We start from the raw sequence: 26834 nt of genomic DNA, 5'->3' as shown, positions 1-26834 counted from the left end.
CAACCCTTTTAACATTTTGAATACCTTTGATTATTTCACTCCTCAATCTCAATCCTTTGATTGTTGACATGCACTTGGAGGTTGCACTGCCTGAGGTGTTGTTTCCACTTGAAGCCCTATGCTAACTTGTTAAATTATTATTAGGAGTTCTTACTTATGCTGCAAACTGTTTCAGTATTTCACACCCTCTCTAATTAGAACCTTAGAAGGTTCTGATCAATTACATAAGAACATTTAAAAGAAATAAATGTAGAATGAGAGGTAACTTCAAATAAAGCAGAGGAATTTCAGGTTTAAGTACACTCATTGCTGCTTAAAAGTTGCATTGCTCATGAAATTGATATTGGCTAATGGTGCAATCACTGGAAATCAAGAAGTAATATGCTGTAGACATCAGAACTCTGAAATAAAAACAGAAAATGCTAGAAATACTCAACAGGGAAGTCAGCATCTGGGGAGTGAGAAACAACATCAACATTTCAGGTTAATGAACTTTCATCAGAATTGATGAACCAGTACTGATGAAAGGTCATTAACAGGAAACATTAAATTTTTTTAAAATTTTAAATTTTTAAAAATTTTATTTACAGCGTGGTAACAGGCCCTTCCGACCCAACGAGTCCGCGCCGCCCATTTTAAACCCATATTAACCCACCCGTATGTCTTTGGAATGTGGGAGGAAACCGGAGCACCCAGAGGAAACCCACGCAGACACGGGAGAACGTACAAACTCCTTACAGACAGCGACGGGAATCGAACCCCGATCGCTGGCGCTGTAACAGCGTCGCGCTAACTGCTACGCTACAGTGCTGCCCACTCTTTACTCTGTTTCTCTTTCTACATTTGCTGCCTAACCTGCTGAGTACTTCCAGCATCTTCTATTTTCATTTTAATCATAGGAAGCTATATTTTAGAAAATACAGAAGAACCTGAATTTCTATAGCATATTTTACAACTTCAGGATGATGCTTGGCACTTTACAAACAGTACAATGTTTCAAAACACAAATACAGCAGCTTATTTCAACTAACAAGAATCCAAAAGTTCCAAATGACATGAATGGCCATTATGTGGATTTGTCTGTACTGACAAGGTAAAGAGCATTGTTTCAATCCTTCCACTTTTCAATTCATGCCGTAATTTTTTTTATATATCAGTTTGCATAGCAGCTGAAGTATCAATTTAATGTCTCAGCAAAAGCTGGCACTTCCAAAAATGTGGCACTTCCAAAAAAGTAGCACTACTTCAGTTGGACAGGGCACCGCTTATTTTATAAGGGATAGATTCTGGAGTAGAACGTGAACTCATAGCTTTCAAAAGCTGAAAAAAAACCCATCAACTCAGCCAAATTGAGAGCAGCAAGACTGTTTCATTCAATCATCCTTGCATTCTCCTGGGAGCAAAACCTAGATTTAGTGGCTTTTGGAAATTGACAGGCCTCATCTGAAATTATCATCATAACTCACGAGATCTTTAAATAGTGCCTTACCTTCCACCTTTATATAGACATCCAGTCTAGGTGTATTACTACATTTTCAAAGATATAGAGGCTACTTTCACTGAATATTTTGTTTATTCCTCCGCGAATGTGGACATTGCTGGCAAGCTGGTACTTATTACCCCAAACTGATGCTGAACTTGATAAAGCCATTTCATAAGGCAGTAAAGACCAGATTGGGTAAACATGGCAAAATTCTTTTCTTTAAGCATACTACGACAAACTTACTGTTACCACTAGTTTCACGGTTACCAATAGTGACACTGGCATTTTAATTTCAGATTTAGTTAATTATTTGAATTTAAGTTCCTCAGCTGCCATGGAGGATTTCAACTCAGTAATTCTGACCTCTGTATAATAGTCTAATAACTTAACTGCTCTGTTATTATATCCAACTATGTCCAGTGAAAATAGAACATAGAACAGTACAGCACAGGAACAGGCCCTTTGGCCCATGATGTCTGTGCTGAACGTGATGCCAGTCCAAACTGATCCCATCTGCCTGCACATAGTCTATATCTCTCCATTCTATCTGCCTCGTATCTGCTTCCACTACTCCCCCAGCAGCACCTACCACTCTCTGTATAAAACATTTGCCTTATAAATCTCCTTTAAACTTTCTCTCTCTCACCTTAAGGCTATGCTCTTCAGTATTTGACATTTTCACTCTGAAAGAAAGACTGACTATCTGCCCTATTTATGCCTCATATAATTTTATATACTTCTGTCAGGTTCCCCTCAGCCTTCGTGTGCCAGAAAAATCAATTTAAGTTGGTCCAACCTGTCCTTGCATCTAATACTCTCTAATCTAGCCAAAATCCTGGTGAGCCTCTTCTGCACCCTCCCCAAAGCTTCCACCTCCTTCCTGGAATGCAGTGAACAGAATTGCACACTCTCCTCCAAATATGGCCCAACCAAAGTTTTATACAGCTGCAACATGACTTCGACTTTTATAATCAACACCCCACCCAATGAAGGTAAGTATGCTGTACACCTTCTTTACCACCACATCTACTTGTTTTGCCATTACCCAATGCCATTTCATGCACCAAAACAGGCTAAATTTCTCCACAGAGCAGACAATGGCATATTTTAAGGAGTACAATTCAGATTCGGACACTTGTTGTGCTCATCTCACATTCCATCAGAGATTATCAGTAACAGCACTGTGCTATGTAGTGGGGGAATGACAGTAAGGACAAGAAATACAAGAAAGAAGAGAATGGGGAAAGGAAATGGAAGTTATAATAGCATTAAATTGTATAGCAAAGGACCACATTTTGGTTCACTAGGTGTTGCAGTTTCAGTGGAAAGGAAAATCAAGATCTTTTGGTATTTTAAATCAATCCCCCTCCTATAATGGATCCAACCAGTGTCTTCAATTTAAATAAGGGCAATTATAATGGTATGAGGGAGGAGTTGTTTAAGGTAGATTGGGAAAACAAGCCAAGAAATATGTCAGAAGAGAAACAGTGACAGATATTCAAAAATAATATAAAAGCAAACAGCAAAAGTTTCTATGGAGGCATAAATAGGAAAGTGGTGGCTAAGGTAAATGTGGGGCCTTCAGAGAACGAGGCTGAGTAATAACATCAAACAAAGAAATAGCAGATATGTTGAATAAATTTTTTGCATCAGTCTTTACCCTAAGATATCAGATGAACAAACCTCAAATAACATGGTATAACTTACAAAAATCCCAAACTCAGGGAGCTCAAGGCGGCAAGCCACCAAGACCCAAAGGACTGCATGCTAGGGCTTTAAAGGAAGTGGCTGCAGAGTTAGTGGACCAAATAAACATGAGACTCTAAATTATTCAGCATGCACTAATGGTCAATATGGTTACAATATGCAAATAATCTGAGCTCATTTAGTTCTGCTAATTATGACTTCTGAGAGTAACCCTTTTTTCCCAATTGTTCAGTGGCTACAATAGATCAGCATGGAGGTCAACACTGTTATTAATTTTGACCTCTTGAAAAAGGAAGTGCATTAGGTTGGGTTTCACCTGAAGGTAAATAGCGGACCATGATTTTAAGGTATTACACTGGAGGCCTTGATGCAGGTAGAATGGAGGAGTGATTGATATTTAAAGAATGGGCTGGGGGTAGGTGTTAACAGAAGGCCCTCTAGGAAAGAATGGGAACACAATGGGAAAAGATAGCTTGGGGGGGGGGGGGTCAATGTATGATTTTAGTCCTGAAGATCTGGATGGAGCACCAGAAGAACTTTAATGATTTCTGCATGGTGTAGATCAGTACAAGACAGCATCCTTAGCTAATCCTCAATTCACTGTATCTCTATCACTCACCTACTAAAAACTTTCACTAGAATTCAGACTTAACCTAGTTAATGCCGCTCCAAGTCCGAATCCCACACCTCAAAGCCTGCACACACTGACAACTGTTCCACTATGACACCCCCATTACTCAAACAGACCGACACTCTTTCTTGCAGAGAGTGTTATGAAACCTGAGTAAGCAGGACCTAACAAGAGAGAGAATATCATACCTGTTGGTTCTCATACCAAGCAAGAATAGGCACTCACCAAAATGGGAAGGGCCTTTGCTGAGGCTATGATTATCATCCCGTTTATGCTACATATGCTTGAGAAGGTCTTGGTGGTATAGGAAATTATTTTCCTTCACCTCTACCCTCACCCCAACCTTATTCATGTCTCTTTTTCCTTTCAGATATCCAAGAACAGTAATCCATCCAAGGCAGAGGAGCAAGTTGCATGCAGTCTAGTTTATTTACCAACATGACATCCTGCACACGTTATTAAACCAGAAATTCGTACAGAAAGTTCAGCTAGGTCCATAATGTATAAACTGCATTTTAAAAAAAACACAACTTGAACCATGATTATAAAGCTACTTAATTAGTAGAGAAAGTGCAATTTTTCAAGTGAAAAAGGTCTATAGCATTTGTCTCTTCACTTTCATTTCTTTCCTTCACTGAAATACCAAACAGTAAATACAATAGGAAATATGCTACTCACTTCAGCCTTGTGATTTTCATGAATCAGCAGTGGACGATAAAACAAAAAAATTGTGCTTGATTGTGTTTTTATGCATTGTTCATTGTAAGTTGTAGGCAGTCTTCAAAAGTAAAATATGTAAAAATAAATGCTTTAAGAATGTATTGTCTGTTCCAAGTATAGATGTCAGATCAAGATATCATGAGAAATAGGAAATTTTATGGTCTTGTTTAACTATTTCTGCAGAAGAAGAAAAATATGTTCAAAGAATGAAACTTAATAATTTTTAAAGTTGACTGTAACTGATTCATTAATTTGCCATTCATGACACATCTGAAGAGTAATTATCGCTGTACCATTAAAAGAGACAAATTAGAGATTGGCATCTTATGCAAATTATAATGCATGTAATATATATGCAAGTACTGAAAAGATATCACCTTCCTTCATTGTGGCAAATGCTAAACCTTGGAAGACTGTAGGCTGTTCCAATAAGTAGTTCATCTCTTGACTGGAATGATTTTAAAAGGATGTGGAGACAGTGTGAGACCAAATCGACCGGTCATGTTTGGTGCATCACTGGCTTCAGGAAGTTTGAAGAAAAATGACTGCAGGAGGCTGCTGAAGACGAGGAACAGTTCCATCTTTGCCATTTGCTCTCCCATACAGATCCTTTTTCCTGGTCACAAAACAGGACCAATCAATATAAAACAAATCAGAATTGTAACATTGCACAGTGTCATTCTGGTGACACATGGTGTAATATGGCTCCATTCCCATCACTGCAGATAGGCATTAGATTTCTTTCATTGCAAAGCCCTATTCCTTATCAACTGTACAATGAGATAAAAAGAAGGAAACATTTATCTAATTTTACAATAAACACTCAAAGCCCTCTTTTCTCATTCTATAGCATCTGTGTGTCAAGACCATCCAAATTCAACCAGTATGTTAGTTGAGAGCCATTCCCACAACACAAGGGCAGTAGAAATCAACATTTATTTATTATTAAACACATTTTGGACAGTAGTTTCTCATTACTGCACAATCACAGTTTAATGTGGAAATTAGGAAGTTGCTGTAAGAGTTGCCTGGTTCCAAAACTCTTTTGTATTGTTTTTCACAGAAAGATTCAGCACTGAAACAGGTGAAAAGTGTGAAGTTTCACTATTCACTCAGCAAGTACACCAGAATAAACAGGGTTTATGTATTCAGGATTTTGAACAATATTGTAATTCATAGTTGTGACCAAATAAGAACATAAGAAATAAGAGCAGGAGTACGCCATTTGGCTCCTAGAGCCTGCTCTGCCATTCAATAAGATCATGGCTGATCTGGTCGTGGACTCAGGTCCACCTATCTGCCTTTATCCCATAACCCTTAAGTCCCCTACTATGCAAAAACCTATCTAACTATGTCTTAAATATATTTAATGAGGTAGGCTCTACTGCTTCCCTGGACAGTGAATTCCACAGATTCACTACCCTCTGGGAAAAGCAGTTTCTCCTCATCTCTGTCCTAAATCTATTCCCCCAAATCTTGAGGCTATGTCCTCTAGTTCTAGTCTCACCTACCAGTGGAAACAATTTCCCTGCCTCTATCTTATCTATCCCTTTCATAATTTTATATGTTTCCATAAGATCCCCTCTCATTCTTCTGAATTCCAGCGAGTATAGTTCCCAGGTGACTCAATCGCTTCTCATAGGCTAACCCCCTCATCTCTGGAATCAACCTGGTGAACCTCCTCTGCACTGCCTTCAAAGCCAGTACATCTTTCCTCCAGAAGACACAAGAAATCCTGCAGATGCTGGAATATGGAGCAATACACAATAAGTGCTGGAGGAACTCAGCAGGTCAGGCAGCATCTATGGAGGGAAATAAACAGTCGGTGTTTTGGGCCAAGTCCCTTCATCAGGACTGGAAAGGAAGAGGGTAGAATAAGAGAATGGGGGGAGGGGAAGGAGCACACGCAGGCAGGTGATAGGTGAGTTCAGGTGATAGGTGAGTCCCGGTGAGGGGGGAAGATGTAATAAGCTGAGAGGTGATAGATAGAAGAGGCAAAGGCCTGAAGGAGGAGGAATCCGGTAGGAGAGGGCAGTGGACCATGGAATAAAGGATGGAGTAGGGGAGGAGATGGGCAGGTCATCAAGGCGGGGGAAGGCAGCCACAGGAATAAGGGAAGACAAAGGAGTGGGGGGGTGGGAAGAAAAAGAAGGGGTGGGATTACCAGAAGTTCGAGAAGTCAATGTTGAGGCTGGTTAGAGACTCACAAGGCGGAAAATGAGGCGTTGTTCCTCATCCTTCCTCAAGTAAGGAGACCAGAACTGCACCCAATACTCCAAGTGCAGCATTACCAATACCCTGTACAGTTGCAGCATAACCTCCCTGCGCTTAAATTCAATCCCTCTAGCAATGAAGGCCAACATTCCATTTGCCTACCTGATAACCTGATGCACCTGCAAACCGACCTTTTGTGATTCATTCACAAGCATTTCCAAGTCCCTCTGCACAACAGCATGCTGCAATCTTTCACCATTTAAATAACCTGATCTTCTATTTTTCCTTCCAAAGTGGATGACCTCACATTTACCAACATTGTACTCCATCTGCCAGACCCTTGCCCATTCACTTACCCTATCAATATCTCTCTGCAGACTCTCCGCATCCTTTGCACAATTTGCTTTTCCACTTAATTTAGTGTCATCAGCAAACTTAGATACGCCACACTTGGTCCCCTCTTCCAAAGTGTTAATGTATATCGTGAACAGTTGCAGGCCCAGCACCAACCCCTGCGGTACTCAGCTCTCCATTAACTGCCAACCAGAGGAACACCCATTTATCCCAACTCTCTGTCACCTATTGGTTAACCAATCCTCTATCCATGCTAATATATTACCCCCAACTCCATGCATCCTTATCTTATGGATAAGTCTTTAATGCGGGACCTTATCGAACACCTCTGGAAATCCAAGAATACAACATCCACCTGTTCCCAACTATCCACTGTGCTCATTACATCTTCAAAGTACTCCAGTAAGTTTGGACCTGCTCTTTCTGACTCCATGTTGTGTCTGCCTGATGGAACCACTTCTATCCAGATGTCTCATTATTTCTTCCTTAATGATAGCTTCAAGCATTTTCCTGACTACAGATGTTAAACTAACTGGCCTATGGTTACTGCCTTTTGCCTACATCCTTTTTTAAACAGTGGCATGACATTCACTTCTTCCAATCCGCCAGGATCTGCCCTTTAGTGACAGCGATTATATGGATGTCCTCACCTCCCATCGCATCCACTACATGTTTCTCTGTTCTTAGGTAGACCTGTAGTATCACCAGGACCCCTATATAATTTCAGTAAAACATTGTACTCTTGTACTCGTCCTCTTGCAATAAAGGCCAACTCATCATTTGCTTTCCAGCTTTGCTTGCTGTACCAGTACATTAATGTTCAGAGATTTTTGCACAAGGACATACAGGTTTCTCTGAGCATCCTATCTATTTCCTTAGTTGACAAATGACACTGATCAAATTTAAGAATTTAGGGGAAATTGCACAAGTACAATTCTGCCTGTGACCGTAAGAAACTGCAGAGAGTTGTGGACACAGCTCAGCACATCACGGAAATCAGCCTCCCCTCCACGGACTCTGTCTACACTTCTCACTGCCTTGTTGAAGCAGCCAACATAATCAAAGACCTCCCCCCACCCCGGATATTCTCTCTTCTACCCCACCTCCCCTCACAAATCTAAGAAGATACAAACCTGAAAGCACATGCCACCAGGCTCAAGGACAGCTTCTATCCTGCTGTTGTAAGACTATTGAACGGTCCCCTTTTACAATAAGATGGACTCTTGACCTCACAATCTACCTTGTTATGGCCTTGCACCTTATTGTCTGCCTGCACTGCACTTTCTCTGTAACTGTAACACTTTACTGTGCATTCTGTTATTTTTTTTCCCTTGTACTACCTCAATGCACTGTTGTAATGAAATTACCTGTATGATTGACATGTAAGTCAAAGTTTTTCACTGTAACTTGGTACATGTGACAATAATAAATCAATTTACCAATAGGAATGTTATACTAAAAAATAAACTCCTACCTATTCCAAAAGGCATAAATGCCTCATTTTTTACTATATTTCCATCCGCATCCAAAAAACGTGAAGGATTAAATTCATCAGGTTGCTCCCACATGCTTGGATCTCTGTGGACGGACCATAGATTTGCAATCACAATACTCCCCTTAGGAATGGTGTAACCTTTAAAGTCTGGATAAAAGTAGAATAAAAATTAGCATACTTTTGAGAGAGGGATAAATCTGATTTTTTTTATTCCAAAATCTCTTTGCTCAATCTGCTAAACATTTCATAAATTTTGAAATCAAAATAGGTTATTTTTGATTCCTGTACGTATTTTATTTTTCTTACCTATTTAATGGCTTTTAGAGTATTTCCTCTGCTCTATTGGCTAGCAAATGGCACTATGCACCTGGAATAGTTCCAAGCAATGTATTTATTGCTGATATTTGTGGGGTGTAATGGTATGAGCCAGATTGATTTCCCAATCATTTAATTAATGACTCATTATTATGACCATAATATGATGAATATAAGCAATAAAGTCACACCTGCCTCGTATCTCATGTTAAATGCAAACTAATAAATAACAGCACTACAGAATAGTTTTAACTATTGTTATAGTAGTTGGGAAACTACAGAGACTAGATTCTCTTTGCCAACATTCTTTGTCATCTGAGAAAGACGCAGCACTTCATGTGAAGCACAGGGTGCTAACATGGTTTTTAATATTGCTAACCGATCTTAATTGTCTTTGTGCTTCAGAAGTTGGAGCACACTGTTCATACAGAATGTAGCGTTGTTAAATTAGCCAATAAATTACTTGGTGAAAGAGGAGTTAACTTAAGAAATCAACATGGCCCAAATGTTAGCTATGTATGGTTTCGGCATGCTGATAATGAATTGAGATTTTGTAAGAAGTGGGTTGGAAAAAGATAGGAAGACGCAATCAGTTGAGAAAACTGGTCACTAGTATTGACTGCTGGTGCAAGGCCTGAGATGATGAAACTGGGTTTACAGCCGGACTTGTGAATATTTTCTAGGGTAGAGAATAACTGAAGTGAGTGTTTGCAAAAAGGGGAAAGGAAACTTGCATTTATACAGCACATTCTATGTCTCTTGTAGAACACACTTTACAGCTAATGAAATAGTGTATCAAGTGTAAATATTGTTTACCGTAGGAAACATGACTGTTGATTTTGTTGCACACAGCTACGTTGCACAAGCAGCAATGCGGTGATCCAGGTAATCCTTTTCAGTAATGTTGTTTGACAGATAAATAGCAAGCAAGATCCTGAAAGTAACTCCCTTGTCCTTTGATAATATGACCTGGGACTTCTACGTCCACCTCAGTTGTCAAACAGGGCATTAGAGACATAGAAACAGACCCTGTGGCCCATTGCATCTATGCCTACCATCAGGCCTATCTATACGAATTCCTGCTTCCATCACATCCTCTAGCAGCTCATTCCAGGTATCAGCTACTCTTTGTTTGAAAAATTTACTTGTCAGAACCCCTTTAAAGTTCCTCCCTCTCACCTTAAAACTATGCCCTCTAGTTACAGACACCCCTGCCATGGGAAACAGCCACTGGCTATCTACCCTATCCTTGCCTCTCATGATTGTATATATCTCTATCATGTCACCTCTCAGTCTCCTTCGTTCTGGGGAAAACAGACATAGCCTATCCAAGCTCTCCTGATAACTCAAGCCCTCCAATCCATCTGAAAAATGATGGGAGAATGGTGGGAGTTGCAGAGAGCATGCAAAGATGATAATAATTATGTGGGAAAGTAACTGAAATGGGGTAGTTAGTTTTGAGAGATCAATGGCCATTGACCATAAGCATTATCTGTTTCTTTGTCCATAGACGCTACCTGAATAGTTAAATATTTCCAGAGTTTCATTTCAAAACTTAGTTAGCTGGGTCCTCTTCTGGCCTAAAATCCACCAATTGGTTCTTCTGGAATCAAATTAAAAATAGCATCGCAATGATGTCATCACAACTGATCTGCATTTTTAAAAATGCTGCTAACTTCCATCGGATGCCCTGCTTGCCTGTCCAAAGGGGCAAAGCCACAGGTTTGGCTGGATCTATATCACTGATCACATTTTAACTGCCTCCTTGTCTAATTCTGCCATCAAGGAAAGGGATGGGGGTGTATGGTTAAAATGCAGGCCAAAGAACATAACTTTCTTTGTACTTTCCATGCAGGTGCCTCTGAGATGTCTTCCTTCTTCCTGAATCATGGCCGTTCCTCTACCAGTGTGGAAAAAGCCTTTGACCTCATCTCATTTATTTTCCATGCCTCTGCTCTCAGCTCCTCTCCAGTTGGAGAGAGTAAGGAGTTCCCCTTTACTTTCCACTCTACCAATCTCCCCATTCAACGGATCATCCTTTGCCACTTCCACCAGTTTCAATAACATTTCACCACTGGACATATCTTGCCCTCCTCTCCCAGCATTCCAAAGGGTCCATTCCCTTAACACTCCTTGATTCGCTCCTTCAGTTCCAGCAACCACTCACGACACTTTTCCATGCAATCACAGTAGATGCAACACCTATCCTTTTACCTTTTCTCTTACCACCATGCAGGGACCTAAAGAGTCTTTCCAGGAGAAGCAGTGATTCACTTGCACTTCTTCTATTCTAGGGTACTACATTGAAGAAACCAAACACTGACAAGATGATGCGCACTTCAAGGATGCGTGCTTTGCCCACTGCCCTACTTTCTCTACACTCATGACTGTGTGGCTAGGCACAGCTCAAACGCCATCTATAAATTCACCGATGACACCACTGTTTTTGGCAGAATCTCAGATGGCGACAAGGAGGCACACAGGAGTAAGATGGTCAGCTGGTTGAGTGGTGTCGCAACAACAACCTCGCACTCAACGTCAGCAAGACCAAGGAATTGATTATGGACTTCAGGAAGGGGATGCCGGGAGTTCATTGAGGGGTCAGCGGTGGAAAGGGTGAGCAGCTTCCTGGGCGTCAACATCTCAGAGGATCTATCTTGGGCCCAACACATTGATGTAATCACAAAGAAGACACACCAGCAGCTCTGCTTCATTAGGAGTTTGAGGAGATTTGGTATGTCACCAAAGACTCTTGCAAATTTCTACAGATGGACGGTGGAGAGCATTCTGACTGGTTGCATCACCGCCTGATATGGAGGTTCCAATGTGCAGGATTGAAAGAGGCTGCAGAGGGTTGTAGACTCAGCCAACTCCATCACAGGCACAACCCTCCGTGCCATCGAGGACATCTTCAAGAGGCGGCGCCTCAAGAAGGCGGCATCCATCATTAAGGACCCTCACCATTTGGGACATGCCCTCTTCACATTACTACCATCAGGGAGGTGGTACAGGAGCCTGAAGACCCACACTTAATGTTTCAGGAGCAGCTTCTTTCCCTCCGCCATCAGATTTCTGAATGGTACACAAACACTACCTCGTTATTCCTCTTTTGCACTATTTATTTATTTTTGTAAGTTATAGTAACTTTTATGTCTTTATATCTTGCACTATACTGCTGCCACAAAACAAGAAATTTCACGAATATGTAAGTGATAATAAACCTGGTTCTGATTCTGCTTTGTGGAGCAACAATGTTCAGTCTGCTGAGTGACTCAGATCTTCCTGATGCCTGCCATTTTAATGCTCCATCCCACTCCCAGCTAAACTACCTGTCTGTGGCCTCCTACACTCTAATAAGGAGGCCCAATGCAAGCTTGACGAACAGCACCTTATCATCTGTTTGGGCATGTTATGGCCCTCCAGATTGAACACTAAGCTCAACACCTTCATTTTGCCTGTTTGCATCTGAACTGACCAGTTCTGCTGTAGGTAATATAATTGTGAGATTGGTTCAAATTTTCTCTCTCCATTAGCACAGCTTGACCGGCAGAGCTTTCCCTATATCTCTGCAATTTGCAATTTCTATGTCCTTTATTCATGTTTTCTCTCTCTTTAGCTGTACTCATTAACTTATCAAATAAATAACAGGTTGTCCCCGTGGTAACCCTAACCTAAGCCTACCTGAGATATACCCTTTGTCCTAACCATCCCTCCCTCACCATCTCTACAACATTTTTTTGATTTCCCAGTTCTAATAAAAAGATTTCAACCTGAAACATTAACTGTTTCTCTTTCCACAGATATTGCCTGACCTGCCGAATGTTTCCAGCATTATCTGCTTTTATTTTATAATATACAACTTTGTTTGTGCCTTGTTAGTTTGTGTCAATTAATAATGTTAAAGTAAATGCATAGCTTATTATGTAATTAACTGCATGGGCATTCCAGCAGTAAACCTGGTGAATCTTCAGTAAATAGTTTCTTGTGTAATAACTGTTAATTCATTAGCACACTTACCAACTGTTTCTGATGCCATATGTGGAATGGCTAGTGGAACAACTGTGGTCATCCGCTGAACTTCCATTATTGTTGCTTCTGTGAATGGCATATGATGTCTGTCTTTGAAGGAAGGAGATCTGGACTCACCGATAACAGCCTTGATCTCTCTATGAACCTGTTCTGCAAAAAGAAGAATTTTTTTTACAGACTAATCCATCATGCCTTGTATGCTTAGAAATGGTCATGCTCAAAGGTTTGTCCCAGTTAATTATGAATATGATAAAATTGAGTAAAGGCTTGGAATTCATGTATGTTATGATGAATTAAGAGTCAAGTTCTGCCCAAAATGTAAACTTCTAATGAGGAGAAAGGCTCTGAAGTACAGTCATTAGGACTGTCTATGTTTGATCATTATCTTTTGGGCATATTTGATCTTGTATGGAAATTGACTAAGTTATGTTTGCTCTTTTCAAGAAGTAAACTCTAAACATGAATATTGTAATCGGTTGCATGAACTTACTTCATTCATTTCATTGACATGACAGTCAGCATTGTTCTGCCAATCTAAGTCTCCAAAACCTGCTGGCTTTCCTATCTATTCTCAATCATCAATTTACAACTCAGATTCACTTCTACAATCCCAACAAACACTAAACAAATTTTTGACCTAGTATTTTGAAAGAATAACTTAACTCAGCTACATTCTCAGCACAGCTTTAAAGTTAAACTTTAGATGACCTTCAGAGGTCAGTCAAACTTTCCTTTAGCAGTTTCACAAAACTTAAATTGAGTTCTCTCCTAACCCTTAATGATTTTTGTGCCCTCACTTCTTAAAATAATTCTTTTTCCATCTGTTTTGTAAGAGTCCCGTGCCATGCACCATTTCCTCATTAAAATACAGTAGCAACATTTGCTCTCTGTTTCTTTCAATTTCACGCAGTTTGAGAAGTAAGTATGACTCACTCTTTCAGTGTTCCTTTCTTCCTCTGAGAACCAAATCTCCACTTCAAAATCTATACTCCAGAGTCTGCAAACCATTTATGGGGAAAATAGTGAGTGAATCGTGTAATTCATGGCTGATGCATACTGGGGGCGTCAATGCACTGTCACCTTACTAATATTTAACACGTATCTATGTGGTGTCTTAAATATTGTAAATAAACCCGAACTGCCTTATAGAGGTATTAGCAAACAAAATTTGACACTTATTTATAACGTTAGGTCCGTTTGTTCAGAAATAAGGTGCATTTTAAAAGAAGGGAAAATAGATAGAAAGCTGAGGCTGAGAACTTTAGGGAGGGAATTCCAGCGCCCAAACCTTGGCAATTTAATTCAGTTGGCAATGAATGGGCAAATTAAATTGGAGGTGTTGCAGTGACCAGATGTAGAGGATTACAGATATCTCTGAGATGTAGAGCCGGAGAATATAAAAATAATGTTAGAAAATCTTTAGATGAAATTTGAAAACAAGGATGAGAATTTTAAAATCAAAGTATGGCCTAACTGTTTAATATCAAGTATAGGATTTAGGACAAAGGTAGCAGAGTACAGAGAACATCAAATGCACAGGATAGTACAAGGGAGATGGGAAGTGGAATTATTAAGTCTATACATAACAAAGACATGGTTGAGGGTTTCAGCTGCATGAAGTAAAGTAAGGGTGAGTCAATGTTTTGATTGCAGAAATGGATTGCCTTGGTAAATACATGGATAAGTGATTGAAGGATCTCTTGCTGTCAGATATAATACCAAGGCTGCAAACAGTCTGGGTCTGCCTTAGATAATCACCATAGTGAGGGATGGAGCCAATGGCTAAGAACAAGCATTGATTTCAGTTAATGGCCCAAACTTGCGAAGAGAAGCTCACTGCCCACATTTGCACTGAAGTCCTTCAAACTTAACTTATGTCGATCCAGCAATATAAGTTTACTAATATGTAAGTCTGGGTCCAAAACTATGAGGCTCTTCCCTTGTGTGATGTAATGCAGTCATGTGGTCATGCCAGAACGAGACCCAGTCATGAAATGTGCCACAAAAACTTTGAGTAAAAGCACAGCTTTGCGTTAGATGAAGGCTATCAAGTTTTTTTTAGAATGTTTCTAAATATTTATGATATTCAGAAACAATTGCAAATTAACTGCAATTAACAGTAATTTAAAACAAAATAAAAAATCACAACTCTTCAACCACTTTTACATTAATCAAAGAAAATTACTGAAAATGCACTTAGCTGAAAAAAAAGTAACTAATGCTATACTTCACTAGAGTATTATTTCAACCTATGGCAAAAGTAGGTCAGCGAGCTTTTATTTATTTAAACATGTAAATGTATCACTTGGTTTAGGTGTTATGATGCCACCATCATCCTTAATGAACCCTCCATGCTTAGCTATACCTTCCATCACTCTTATCATGGTGGAGATAACAGTTTTTGACACATGCACTTAATATCATCCTTCCAGCTAAATATATACAAACATTACCTTAATGAATCCCATTATTAAGTATGGCTAATCAGTACCTTGAACTTCTGGATACAATGCCATTATGAGAATAGCCCACAACAAAGTGTTGGATGTTGTATCTGTCCCTGCTACAAAGAGGTCACCAATTATGTAAAATAAATAATCTTCACTGAAGCTCGTATTTTGGTTTCTTTGTATCTCACGGTCTACCTCTTTTAGATAAAAATCAACAAAATCACGTGGGTTTTCAGGATTCATAGTTTCTCGGTGCTCAGCAATGATTTTTTTCAGGAATGAAGTTACATCCTTTACTGTTTGGGCAACCTCCTTGAAAGGGCCAAAAGGTAAATACCGAAGTAAAGGAAATACATTGATGAGCATTGCAGGGCTGTTTGATGCTAATTTCATTCCTCGGGCAATCAGATGCAAAATGGATCTAAATTCTTCATCATCATAGTCAAACCGTTTTCCAAGGCACATCGAGCAAATGATATTAGATACAGCATTATTAATGACATGAAAAGGAGAAAAGGCTGTTCCCACTGATTTCAAAAGCTCTGACTTCACAAGTTTCAGTTCCTCTAGGATTTTAGGCTCTAGATCAAGTTTCCCAAAACCGAAATGTCTCAGAGTTGAAAGGGAAAATCTTCTTTGCTCCTTCCAGACTAAACCATATGGCGCAAAGACTATTCCTGAAAATAAACACAGATGAGCATTTATTTATTACTTTAAAGAGCACTTGAATATTCCTAAATAGTTTACCATCCTAATTGATTTTATAATCATACATGTTCTAAAGCTGGAGGAAGTATGACCATGTACAAAAAATAAACAATCTTCTAGAGGAACTCAATGGGTCAATCAGCATTCCTGGGGAAAAGGAATTGTCAATGTCCTAGGTTGAGACCTTTCATCAGAAATCAGAGTGGAGAGGGAAGATAGTCAGATAGCCAGTATAAAGATGAGAGGGTGAGGGTCAAGACAGGGGCCATTAGGTGATAGGTGGGACCAAGAAGGGGTGATGGATGATGGGCAGATGGTGTCAAGTGAGGAAGGGGAGGAGTTGGGAGACAGAGGCACATGGATGACAGGTGGAAGCAGACAAGGAAAAGTAAGGCAGATGGAGTCAGGTGGAGGGAGGAGAGGGCGAAGGTGGAGACAGCTGCTGGAAGGTGATAAGAGGCTACTAGTGCTGGAGTCAGAAGAGTGAGGATGATAATGATGAAATATCAGGGGAGAAATGAAGGACAGATTGAACCAGATGGGGGAGGGGATCCAGTGGGTGAAATGTGTGGATATTGGGTGGATGGAACCAGAAGGGAGACAAAAATAAGTGATGGGGGGATGGGGGGGTGGGGCTGGAGGTTATGGGAAAGGGGAAACTCCTAATCTGGATGCAAGGTCTCGACGCAAATCATTGACGATTCCTTTCCTCCTACAGATGCTGCCTGATCCACTGACTTCCTCCAGCAGTTTGTTTTTTGCTCCAGATTCCAGCATCTGCAGTCTCTTGTGTCCCTGAAGTATCACCCCATTACATTTCATATCCTATTTTAAAACTGTTCTTTTAATGGGAATTTGTGAAATAAAATTCTTTTTAATTAGATTAGATTTAGTTCAGTGAATTGTTCTCAGCAATCAACAACTCAATCACAAGTGGGGCACATCACGTTACTGCATTAGGCCTAAATCCCTCTCCTCCTTCCCTATCCAAGTGCCCGTCCTTTTAAACATTGTAATAGCATCTGCCTCTACTGCCTCCTCCAGCAGCTCATTCCAAATATTCACCACCCTTTGTGTGAAAAACGTATCCCTCAGATCTCCTTTAAATTCCTCCCCTCTCACTTTACACCCATGCCCTTGAATTCTGGACTCCCCTGCCCTGGGAAAGGAGATTCTATTTATTCTATCCATGCCCGTCATAATTTTATAAACCTCCATAAGGTCAACACTCAGCCTCCAATGTTCCAGTGAGAATAAACCCAGCCCATCCAATCTCTCCTTGTAACTACAGCCCTCCATTCCTGGCAACATCCTGGCGAATCTCTTCTTCATTCTCTCTGATGCTACCACATCTTCCTGTAGGGTGGCAACCAGAACTGTACATAATACTCTATGTGCGGTCAAACCAATGTTTTGTACAACTGAAAAAGTCATCTTATAATCATTTATTCTTATACGGGAGTAGATATTATTTGTAGCTTCCATGTTGGGAATCAATAATGAAATTAGTCTTGTTGCATCATTTTGAATGAAAATTTCTCCTAGTCAAACCAGCACTTCAAATTATACAGTGTCTGCATGAATCAGGCAGTCAGTCCCGCTGGGAATACACAGACTGCTATTCTAATTTTTTATGTCACCATTCAAAATAAACTATCGTCTGGGGTCCCCAGAAGGCTGTAAAGTCATTGCTACAGTCTGTTTACAAAAGGTAAATAATTTCTTTGTATTTTTGTTTCTGTGGAACCACAGAAGAATACAGCACAATACAGGCCCTTCAGCCCACCATGTTGTGCCACCCTTCAAACCACACCTAAGACTATCTAACCCCTTCCTCCCACCTATCCCTCCATCTTAAATTCCTCCATATACTTATCTAACAATCTCTTGAACTTGTCCAATGTATCAGCCTCCACAACCACCCCAGGCAGCGCATTCCATGCACCAACCACTCCCTGGGTGAAAAACCTCCCTCCGACATCTCCCTTGAACTTCCCACCCATTACCTTAAAGCCATGTCCTCTTGTTGTGAGCATTGGTGCCCTGGGAAAGAGGCGCTGGCTGTCCACTCTATCTATTCCTCTCAATATCTTGTATACTTCTATCATGTCTCCCCTCATCCTCCTTCTCTCCAATGAGCTCCTTTAGTCTCTCCTCATAATCCATAGTCTCCAATCCAGGCAGAATCCTGGTAAATCTCCTCTGCACCCCCTCCAACACCTCCACATCCTTCCTAAACTGAGGCGACCAGAACTGGACACAGTACTCTAAGTGTGGCCTAACCAGAGTTTTGTAAAGCTGCACCATCACTTCGCGGCTCTTAAACTCGATCCCACAACTTATGAAAGCTAACATCCCATAAGCTTTCTTAACTACCCTATCTACCTGTGAGGCAACTTTCAGTGATCTGTGGATATGAACCCCCCGATCCCTCTGCTCCTCCACACGCCCAGAATCCTGCCATTTACCTTGTACTCCACCTTGGAGTTTGTCCTTCCAAAGTGTACAACCTCACACTTCTCTGGACTGAACTCCATCTGCCCCTTGTCAGCCCAGCTCTGCATCCTATCAATATCCCTCTGCAAGCTTCGACAGCCTTCCACACTATCCACAGCACGACCAATCTTTGTGTCATCTGCAAACTTGCTAACCCAGCCTTCCACCCCCTCATCTAAGTCGTTAATAAATATCACAAAAAGTAGAGGTCCCATCCCTGTGGGACACCACTAGTCACAGCCCTCCAATCTGAATGCACTCCCTCCACCACAACCCTCTGCTTTCTACAGGCAAGCCAATTCTGAATCCACACGGCCAAGCCTCCCTGGATCCCTTGGCCTCTGACCTTCTGAAGAAGCCTACCATGCAGAACCTTGTCAAACACCTTACTAAAATCCATGAAGACCACATCCACTGCACTACCCTCATCAATCTTCCTGGTCACCTCCTCAAAGAACCCTATCAGGCTTGTGAGGCAAGATCTTCCCTTCACAAAGCCATAAAGCCATGCTGGCTGTCCCTAATTGGTCCATGATTCTCTAAATGCTCATAGATCCTATCTCTTAGAATCCTTTCTAACAGCTTACCCACCACAGATGTAAGGCTCACTGGCCTGTAATTCCCTGGACTATCCCTACTACCTTTCTTGAATAAGGGGACAACATTCGCCACCCTCCAATCCTCCAGTACCATCCCTGTGGACAACGAGGACTCAAAGATCCTAACCAACGGTTCAGCAATCTCCTCCCTCACCTCACAAAGCAGCCTGGGGAATATTCCGTCATGCCCCGGGGACTTATCTGTCCTAATATTTTCTAACAACTCCAACACATCCTCTGAATATCTACATACTCTAGAACATTTCCCTCACCAACACTGTCCTCAGCATCATCACGACCCCTCTCCTTGGTGAATACTGAAGAGAAGTATTCATTGAGAACCTCACCCACTTCCACAGCTTCCAGGCACATCCTCCCACCTTTGTCTTTAATCGGACCTACCTTTACCTTAGCCATCCTTCTGCTCTTCACGTACGAGAAAAAAGCCTTGGGATTCTCCTTAACCCTACTCGCCAAAGCCTTTTTATGTCCCCTTCTCACTCTCCTCAGCCCTTTCTTGAGTTCCTTCCTTGCTACTCTATATTCCTCACTAGCCCTGTCCGATCCTTGCTGCTTACACCTTATGTATGCTGCCTTCCCCTTCCTAAGTAGTTGTTCCACCTCTCGCGTCACCCACGGTTCCTTCACCCTACCATTCCTTCTCTGCCTCACCAGGACAAATTTATCCCTAACATCCTGCAAAAGATCCCTGAACATCGACCACATCTCCATAGTACATTTCCCTTCAAAAATGCCACCCCAATTTATGCTCCCAAGTTCTCGCCTTATAGCCTCATAATTCGCCTTTCCCCAATTAAATATCTTCCCGTCCTCTTTTCTCCTATCCCTGTCCATGACAATTCTAAAGGTTATGAAGCAATGGTCACTGTCCCCCAAATGCTCACCCACCGATAGATCTATCACCTGTCCCGGTCCATTACCTAAAACTAATCTAATATGGCATTCCCTCTAGTTGGCCTGTCAACATACTGTGTCAGGAAGCCGTCCTGGACACACCTAACAAACTGCGCCCCATCTAAACCCTTGGCACTAAGTAGGTGCCAATCAATATTTGGAAAGTTGAAATCTCCCATTATAATAACCCTGTTATTTTTGCATCTTTCCAAAAACTGCCTCCCAATCTGCTCCTCAGTATCCCTACTGCTACCAGGGGGCCTACAGAATACTCCCAGGAGGGTAACTGCCCCTTTCTTGTTCCTAACTTCCACTCATATTGACTCTAGAGAGGATCCATCTACATTATCTACCCTTTCTGCAGCTGTAACAGTGTCCCTGACCAGTATCGCCACCCCTCCTCCTCTTCTCCCCCCCCCTCACTATCCCTTTTAAAACACTGAAAACCAGGAATATTCAATATCCATTCCTGCCCTGATGTCAGCCATGTCTCTGTAATAGCCACAATATCATAGAACCATGTACCAATCCAAGATCTCAGTTCATCTCCCTTATTCCGGATGCTTCTTGCATTTAAGTAAATGCACTTTAGCCCATCCACCTTACTACTTTCACAGCCTGTACTCTGCTTCTCCTTCCTCAAAGCCTCTCTACCTGTCAGATCTGACTTTTCCCTATCCCCCTTCTTCCTCTGACCTACTCCTCCGGTTCCCTTCCCCCTCGCAATCTAGTTTAAACCCTCCTGAACCACCCCAGCAAACCTGGCCGCAAGGATACTGGCCCCCCTCAGGTTCGGGTGTAACCCGTCCTCTCTGTACAGGTCCCACCTTCCCCAGAAGAGATCCCAATGATCCAAAAATCTAAAATCTTCCTTCCTGCACCAACTTCTCAGCCACGCATTTATCTGCCATCTCCTCCTATTCTTACCTTCTCTATCGCGTGGCACTGGCAGCAATCCCGAGATCACTGCCCTCGAGGTCCTGTTCTTCAGCCTTCTGCCTAGCTCGCTAAACTCACTTTTCAGGACCTCATCCCTCTTCCCACCGATGTCGTTGGTACCAACATGAACCACGACTTCTGGCTGTTCTCTCTCCCGCTCTAGAATCGTGTGGACCCGATCAGTGACATCCTGGACCCTGGCACCTGGGAGGCAACATACCATCCAGGATTCATGCTCACTGCCACAGAACCTCCTATCTGTTTCCCTGACTATCGAGTTCCCTATCACTACTGCCTTCCTCTTCTCCTCCCTTCCCTTCTGAGCAGCAGGACCGGTCCCAGTGCCATAGACCTGGCTACTGCTGCTAGGCCCTGGCAGGTCATCTCCCTCAACAGCCTCCAAAGCAGAAAACCTGTTACTGAGGGGAACAGCCTCTGGGGTCCTCTGTTCTATCTGCCTGTTTGTTTTCTTCTTCCTTTTCCCCGCCCTGACAGTCACCATTCCATCTACTTCCTGGACTCCAGTAGTACCTGCTCTAAGGGGGGGGGGGGGGGGGGGGAGGGGGGGGGGGTGACCGTCTCCTTATGTACAGTATCTACAAAACTCTCCCCCCTGATGCTGCACAGTGTTTGAAGCTGCAACTCCAGCTCATTGATTGTGAGCCGAAGTTCCTCCAGCCTCAAACACTTACTGCAGATGTGCCCATTGTGGACCGCAGCAAGGTCCCCGAGCTCCCACATCAAGCAGCTGCAGCACACCACCATGTCCTCCATCTGAACTAATTCTTTATTCCCCCTAGTTTTTCCACTTAAAAATTTAAAACAGATAGCAGGTAAATCTACCTACCAGCTACTCACCTGCCTTGCCCCTTTAGTGCCTAAGCCCCTTGAGCCAAAGCTCGACCACTCTGCTCCCTCTCACTCCGCTGCCCGCTCCGACGCTGCCCGCTGGATATGGCGGTTTACTTTTTAAACTGCCTGTGCCTTACCTGCCGATGTCACGTGCCTGCGCAGTCTAGCCTCACTATTCCCGATTAAAGACTTATAAAACAACTTAAAAAAGAACCTTATAAAATCTAACCCTTATAATAAAAACCCTTATATAATAAATAATATAAGAACAAGAAGTAATCTTCCACATTCCATGACTGCAAACTTATAAGATGCACCTCATGATAGGTCACAGACGTAAAATGTCAATTTTTTCGTCACAGATACTACCCAACTTGTTGAACTGCCCAGCATTTTTTGTCTATATTTCCACAGCAGTTTGGCTTGAGAAATATAGTCCTCAATCCCAAGAAAGATCAGTTTAACATTTTGGATGACAATATAGCATTCCCTTAGAAATGCACTGAAGTCTTAGCCAAAAGTATATAATCAAGCACCTGCCACACTCTCCACAAATAACAGCACGGACTTTGATTTGTAGGAAACATTGTACTTATGAAATGAATGTTTTCATCTGAAATACAAATTAAAAGAAACCTCAGGAAAGTTATAGAATTTTGACCACACTCCACATTGTTGGTGTACCAAATGCTGCCCCAATAACACAAAACAATTCTACAGAGCAACATCCATATTTCCAATATCTTTGAAAGAACACCACACCTTCAATCTCCCCAATTCTTTATTTGATTAGAGCTACATGCATACTTTCCACACTATTTTTCTAATCATGAAGGAGAACTAGCCTCTTTTGGAAACCACAGTATCTAAACAGTGACATTGCTCATGACTTGTATGTCTATTGCATGGAGCAATAGCTCTAGCTATGACTAGGATCTGCCCCCGCAGTACTGTGAAATGAAATGTCTTTAAACCATTATTACACCAAGTCATTACAGAATTGGTTTCACGAGAAATTGATTCTAATCTGCTCTGTAAATTACCCCGAAATTTTATACAACTCTAGCCTTTATCAATTTTGATTTTTTTATGGAACCAGTCAATGCTCTGAGGCAAGAAGTTTATGAGGGGAACATTTTTTTTCCCTTTAGGTATTTGTGGGAGGCCACTGGAGTTTTGATTTTCTTTTTTACATTTTGGATTTTTTTTGATTGGGTGAATGGGGTTTTTGCTTTTTTATTCTTTTGAGAGCCTTCCTTGATTTCTCCCCCTACCTCTCAGCTTCTTAAGTTGACGGTGCTCACTTTTGTTATACTTTATGGATTCAATTTATTTGAAGTAATTTATTCAAAGCATTGAATATCATTTGCTATAATCATTGATAATCTGGTCGGAATTGGCATGCTGACTACGTTCCTGGTATCTTTCACTTTGATTTCAGAGCTCCTCCATGGGAGTAGAGGTGCTAAAAAATGTTCATATGTGTATGACCTTTGAGTTTCAGTCTTTCAGTCAGTATTACTTTGGCCTTTCACTTAGTTTCTCCCTACAATGGTTTAACTGTGATTGGAACTAAAGACTCCAATAAAAATTAAGTAATAAAATATTTATGACTTATTATTTCTCCTCAAATCTTTTGCTGCAACTTTCAGTTGAATTTCTTTTCTGTTTTATTCTTTCCTTTTTATCTCAAAAATACTTCTTGAAGACCAATAATCTGGAAAAAGACAAATGCACAATCAACTGGAAGGATTGTTCAAAAATCATTTACTTTTTGGAATCTCCAGCAGCCTAACCAGTAAACTATGGTCATTGCTACAAACTGTTCAAAAGATGTACTAAATGCCTTTATACCGTTGTTTTTGATAATAAATCCCTTGTTTGTATTTGGAATGTGGATTGACGTACATTCATTTTATTAAAATGGTAACAAATGACAGTAAGATTAAATTTTCCAAGGAAAAATTAGATTGGTTTTCTCTGATTATAGACGTACTAACTAAATCATGAGAATGTGCAGATTTAAAAGCAAAAAGGATAAATAGATTTTTGCTGAGAAATTTCACCTCTTTATGTCATATGCATATTATAGTCTAACGCATTTTGTCTGCATGTAATGTTAAGGATTTAGCATACTCTCATTAGGGGGAGCAACGACATCTGATAAACACACCTTGATGCGTGGTATCCAACTTTGCAGGCATCCTGATGCCTTTTATAGGCCATCTACAGGAACTCAATTCTGTCATTTGTGCAGAACTAGTATGTGGTCAATTTAAAAATCAAGATATCCAAAGATACAAAAGTTGTTTCGTTAAGTCACCTGAACCAAAGAATACCTGAACTACATTCTCAATGTAGCCAGTTGTGCTTTATCCACTAAACTTTCTCTATTTATTCACATTGTATACTGTTATCTGTCAGTACTCCCTTTAACTTGATTAAAATCCTATACACTACTCTCACTCATCTATTTTACCATCTACACATTGTTGCTGCAGCATAAATCATCTACAAGATACATTCCAGCAACTTACCAATGCTTTTTTTTAAATACAGGAGTTCCCAAAACACACACCTTTTCTCATTTGGAAGGTCAATGAAAACAGGCATTCAGGAAGGCTAACACCTGCAATATTCCCTGCAAGTCTCACATAATTCTAATGTGCAAAGATATCGCTATTCCTTCACTGCCACCAGTGCAAACTTCCCCAATGTGTAACAGCATCTTGGAAGTAACTTCAATGACTCGTACTGCAGGAGTTCCAGAAATTTGCTCACCAGTACCTTCTCAGGGTAATTAGGGATGATATTAAATGGTAGCCTTGCCAGTGACTCACACATCCTGTAGATGATTTAAACAAAACTGCTGACACAGTTATTCCCTGGCATACCCTTTTCTTAACTGGTTAGTATACTGTCAACCTCTAGCACTGTAATTAACCAGTTGGTACAGTCATACACTCCCTCTACTTGGTTGACACTGTGACATCCCTATACTCTCTGTTATACACTCTCCCTTAACCTTTCAATACAATGACATCCATTAACATTACCTTTAACCACCTGGTAATCTCCCTTGCACTAGCACTTTCTTCAACTGAATATGTCAACCACTGATGCTGTATCTAGTTTTTTGGCACACTGCAATAGATTAACACTAACTTCCTGGTACAGTTTAATCCATTGCACATCCTTTCTATAACCAGTTAGTCCACTGCATACAAATTAAGAACCAGAGTAGCCACCTGCCCATTCAATAAGAACATAGCTGCTGTGATTTTAACCTCAAGTCAGCAATCTCTCAGCCCCTTGTTTATCAACTACTTTTCCACTGCTGGCTTAGAATATTCAAAGACGTGCCCTTTGAGGAAGAGAGGTCCAACTACTCACAACCCTCTTTAACCATTTAGAACCCTGACGTGAACCAGTACTTTGTTTCTTTAACTATCATCCAGTGATGCATTATTTGATTGGTACTATGTAATCTACTGGCTCTCTTAAACTGATCAGTATTCTGACATCCACTAGCATTCTCTTTAAACAATAATCCACTCTCACTCACTGAAACTCTCTTTAACTAGAGTATACTGTGACATCCAATACTTCTCTCAATTTTTACCTATTTGCACACCATTGGCACTCTCTTTAGCCAGTTGTTACCACTGACACAAACCAGACAATATTGTTACCCACTGGTGTGCTCTTTAAGACTCTAATTGTCACCTGCTGACACAATTGAATGATAAAGCGTCACTTGTTTTGTTTTAGTGATGGTACTCCATTACCCACTGATACTCTCCTTTAATAAGAAACTATAATGTCACTCACATATACTAGTTTTAACCAGAAGGGATACTATCTCTGACTGGTGTTATTTTTAACCAGAAAGGATACTGTCTCTGACTGGTGCTATTTCTAATCAGTAGCATACTGTCACCCACAGGTGCTGATTTCAACAACAACCCATTGATTGCTCTTAAATTGGATGATTATCAACCACTGGCACCAGGACTCTTTAATCATTTGGTACTCTGGCAGACATTGGCATATCTTTTGAGCAGTGGGCACGTTGACTTTTGTGGCCACTGATCAGATAGTACACTGTCACCTCACTGACATCCTTCTTAATCGGTTGGTAATCTGACATTTACTAGCATCTCCTCCACACTCCCTCTAACCTTTGCGCTGGGTTATGATGGTTATCAGGGGAATGGTTGGCCTGTCGGAGAACACGTCGGCATTGCGCTGCAGTGCGTCTCTGACCACCTCGAACCCATTGAGAACCACCAGGAGCCGGCTGCCCAGGTACAGGCTGGAGACGCTGCCATACGCCTGTCCCAGGGCGGTGAGCAGCAGATGCGGAGGGAGCCCAGCCTCCGAGCCCAGGCCTGGCAGCGAGCCGACCAGGGGCCAGCGCCGCGGGCCGGCGGGAAGCCTGGAGCGGTCCCGAGTCCAGCGTTTCACCACGTAGTGGGTCAGCAGGAAAACAGCGGCCATCAAGAGGACGCCCGACCAGCAAACACCGACAACCGCCATCTCCCTCCTGCTGACGCGCCCGGCCGGTGACATCACCGGCCGGCCGGGGTCAAAGGGCGGGCGAGGCCTGGCCTTCGGCAGGCACAGCATTAAACGTTGACGAGGTACAGCAAATCGGGCAGTAGCTGTTGGAGGGGAAACAGGGTCAACGTTCAACTCGAAGATCCTTCACCAGAACAGGGAGAAAGAAAACATGTTAATTTTAATTTGCAGAGATGCTGAGGAAGGAATGGACAGGACGAAGGGAATATCTCTGATAGAATTGCTGTGGGGAGAAGTCTTCTGGTTTATGGGGCAGTTAGAGAGAGAGAGAATGAACCAAAAGTATGAGATGAGGGCATTTAGAGAGCAAGAATACAAACAAAGGAACAAGAAACTTAAGAAATGA

At 41.5% G+C, this 26834-nt stretch overlaps 1 protein-coding gene across 2 annotated transcripts; it reads right to left on the bottom strand.

Annotated features, from left to right (window-relative positions):
• Positions 1-4227: 4227 nt before the first annotated feature.
• Positions 4228-26508, bottom strand: LOC127569053 (cytochrome P450 2U1). 2 transcript variants are annotated; one of them, XR_007956137.1, is made up of 6 exons: positions 26089-26508; positions 15440-16075; positions 12937-13098; positions 8584-8751; positions 4919-5157; positions 4228-4718 (listed from the first exon to the last, which is right to left on the bottom strand). XR_007956137.1 is itself a non-coding variant. In XM_052013332.1 (5 exons), the coding sequence occupies exons 1-5, from the start codon at positions 26477-26479 to the stop codon at positions 4979-4981; spliced, it is 1536 nt and encodes a 511-aa protein (XP_051869292.1). In that variant the 5' UTR covers positions 26480-26508; the 3' UTR covers positions 4228-4978. The 2 variants fall into 2 exon arrangements, 1 of the variants encoding a protein (XP_051869292.1); XM_052013332.1 differs by having other exon boundaries at positions 4228-5157.
• Positions 26509-26834: the final 326 nt, after the last annotated feature.

This window comes from Pristis pectinata, chromosome 4 (assembly GCF_009764475.1).
Source record: "Pristis pectinata isolate sPriPec2 chromosome 4, sPriPec2.1.pri, whole genome shotgun sequence".
NCBI lineage: Eukaryota > Metazoa > Chordata > Chondrichthyes > Rhinopristiformes > Pristidae > Pristis > Pristis pectinata.
This window is presented reverse-complemented; position numbering and strand designations above follow the sequence as displayed.

Coding starts and splice junctions, on each gene's coding strand:
- LOC127569053 (XM_052013332.1), bottom strand. CDS start 26,479: ATGTCACCGGCCGGGCGCGTCAGCAGGAGGGAGATGGCGGTTGTCGGT. Junction 13,099..15,439: donor ATTGTATCCAGAAGTTCAAG/GTACTGATTAGC, acceptor TTCTTTTTGCAG/AACAGGTTCATAGAGAGATC. Junction 8,752..12,936: donor TATGGCATCAGAAACAGTTG/GTAAGTGTGCTA, acceptor ACTTTTATCCAG/ACTTTAAAGGTTACACCATT.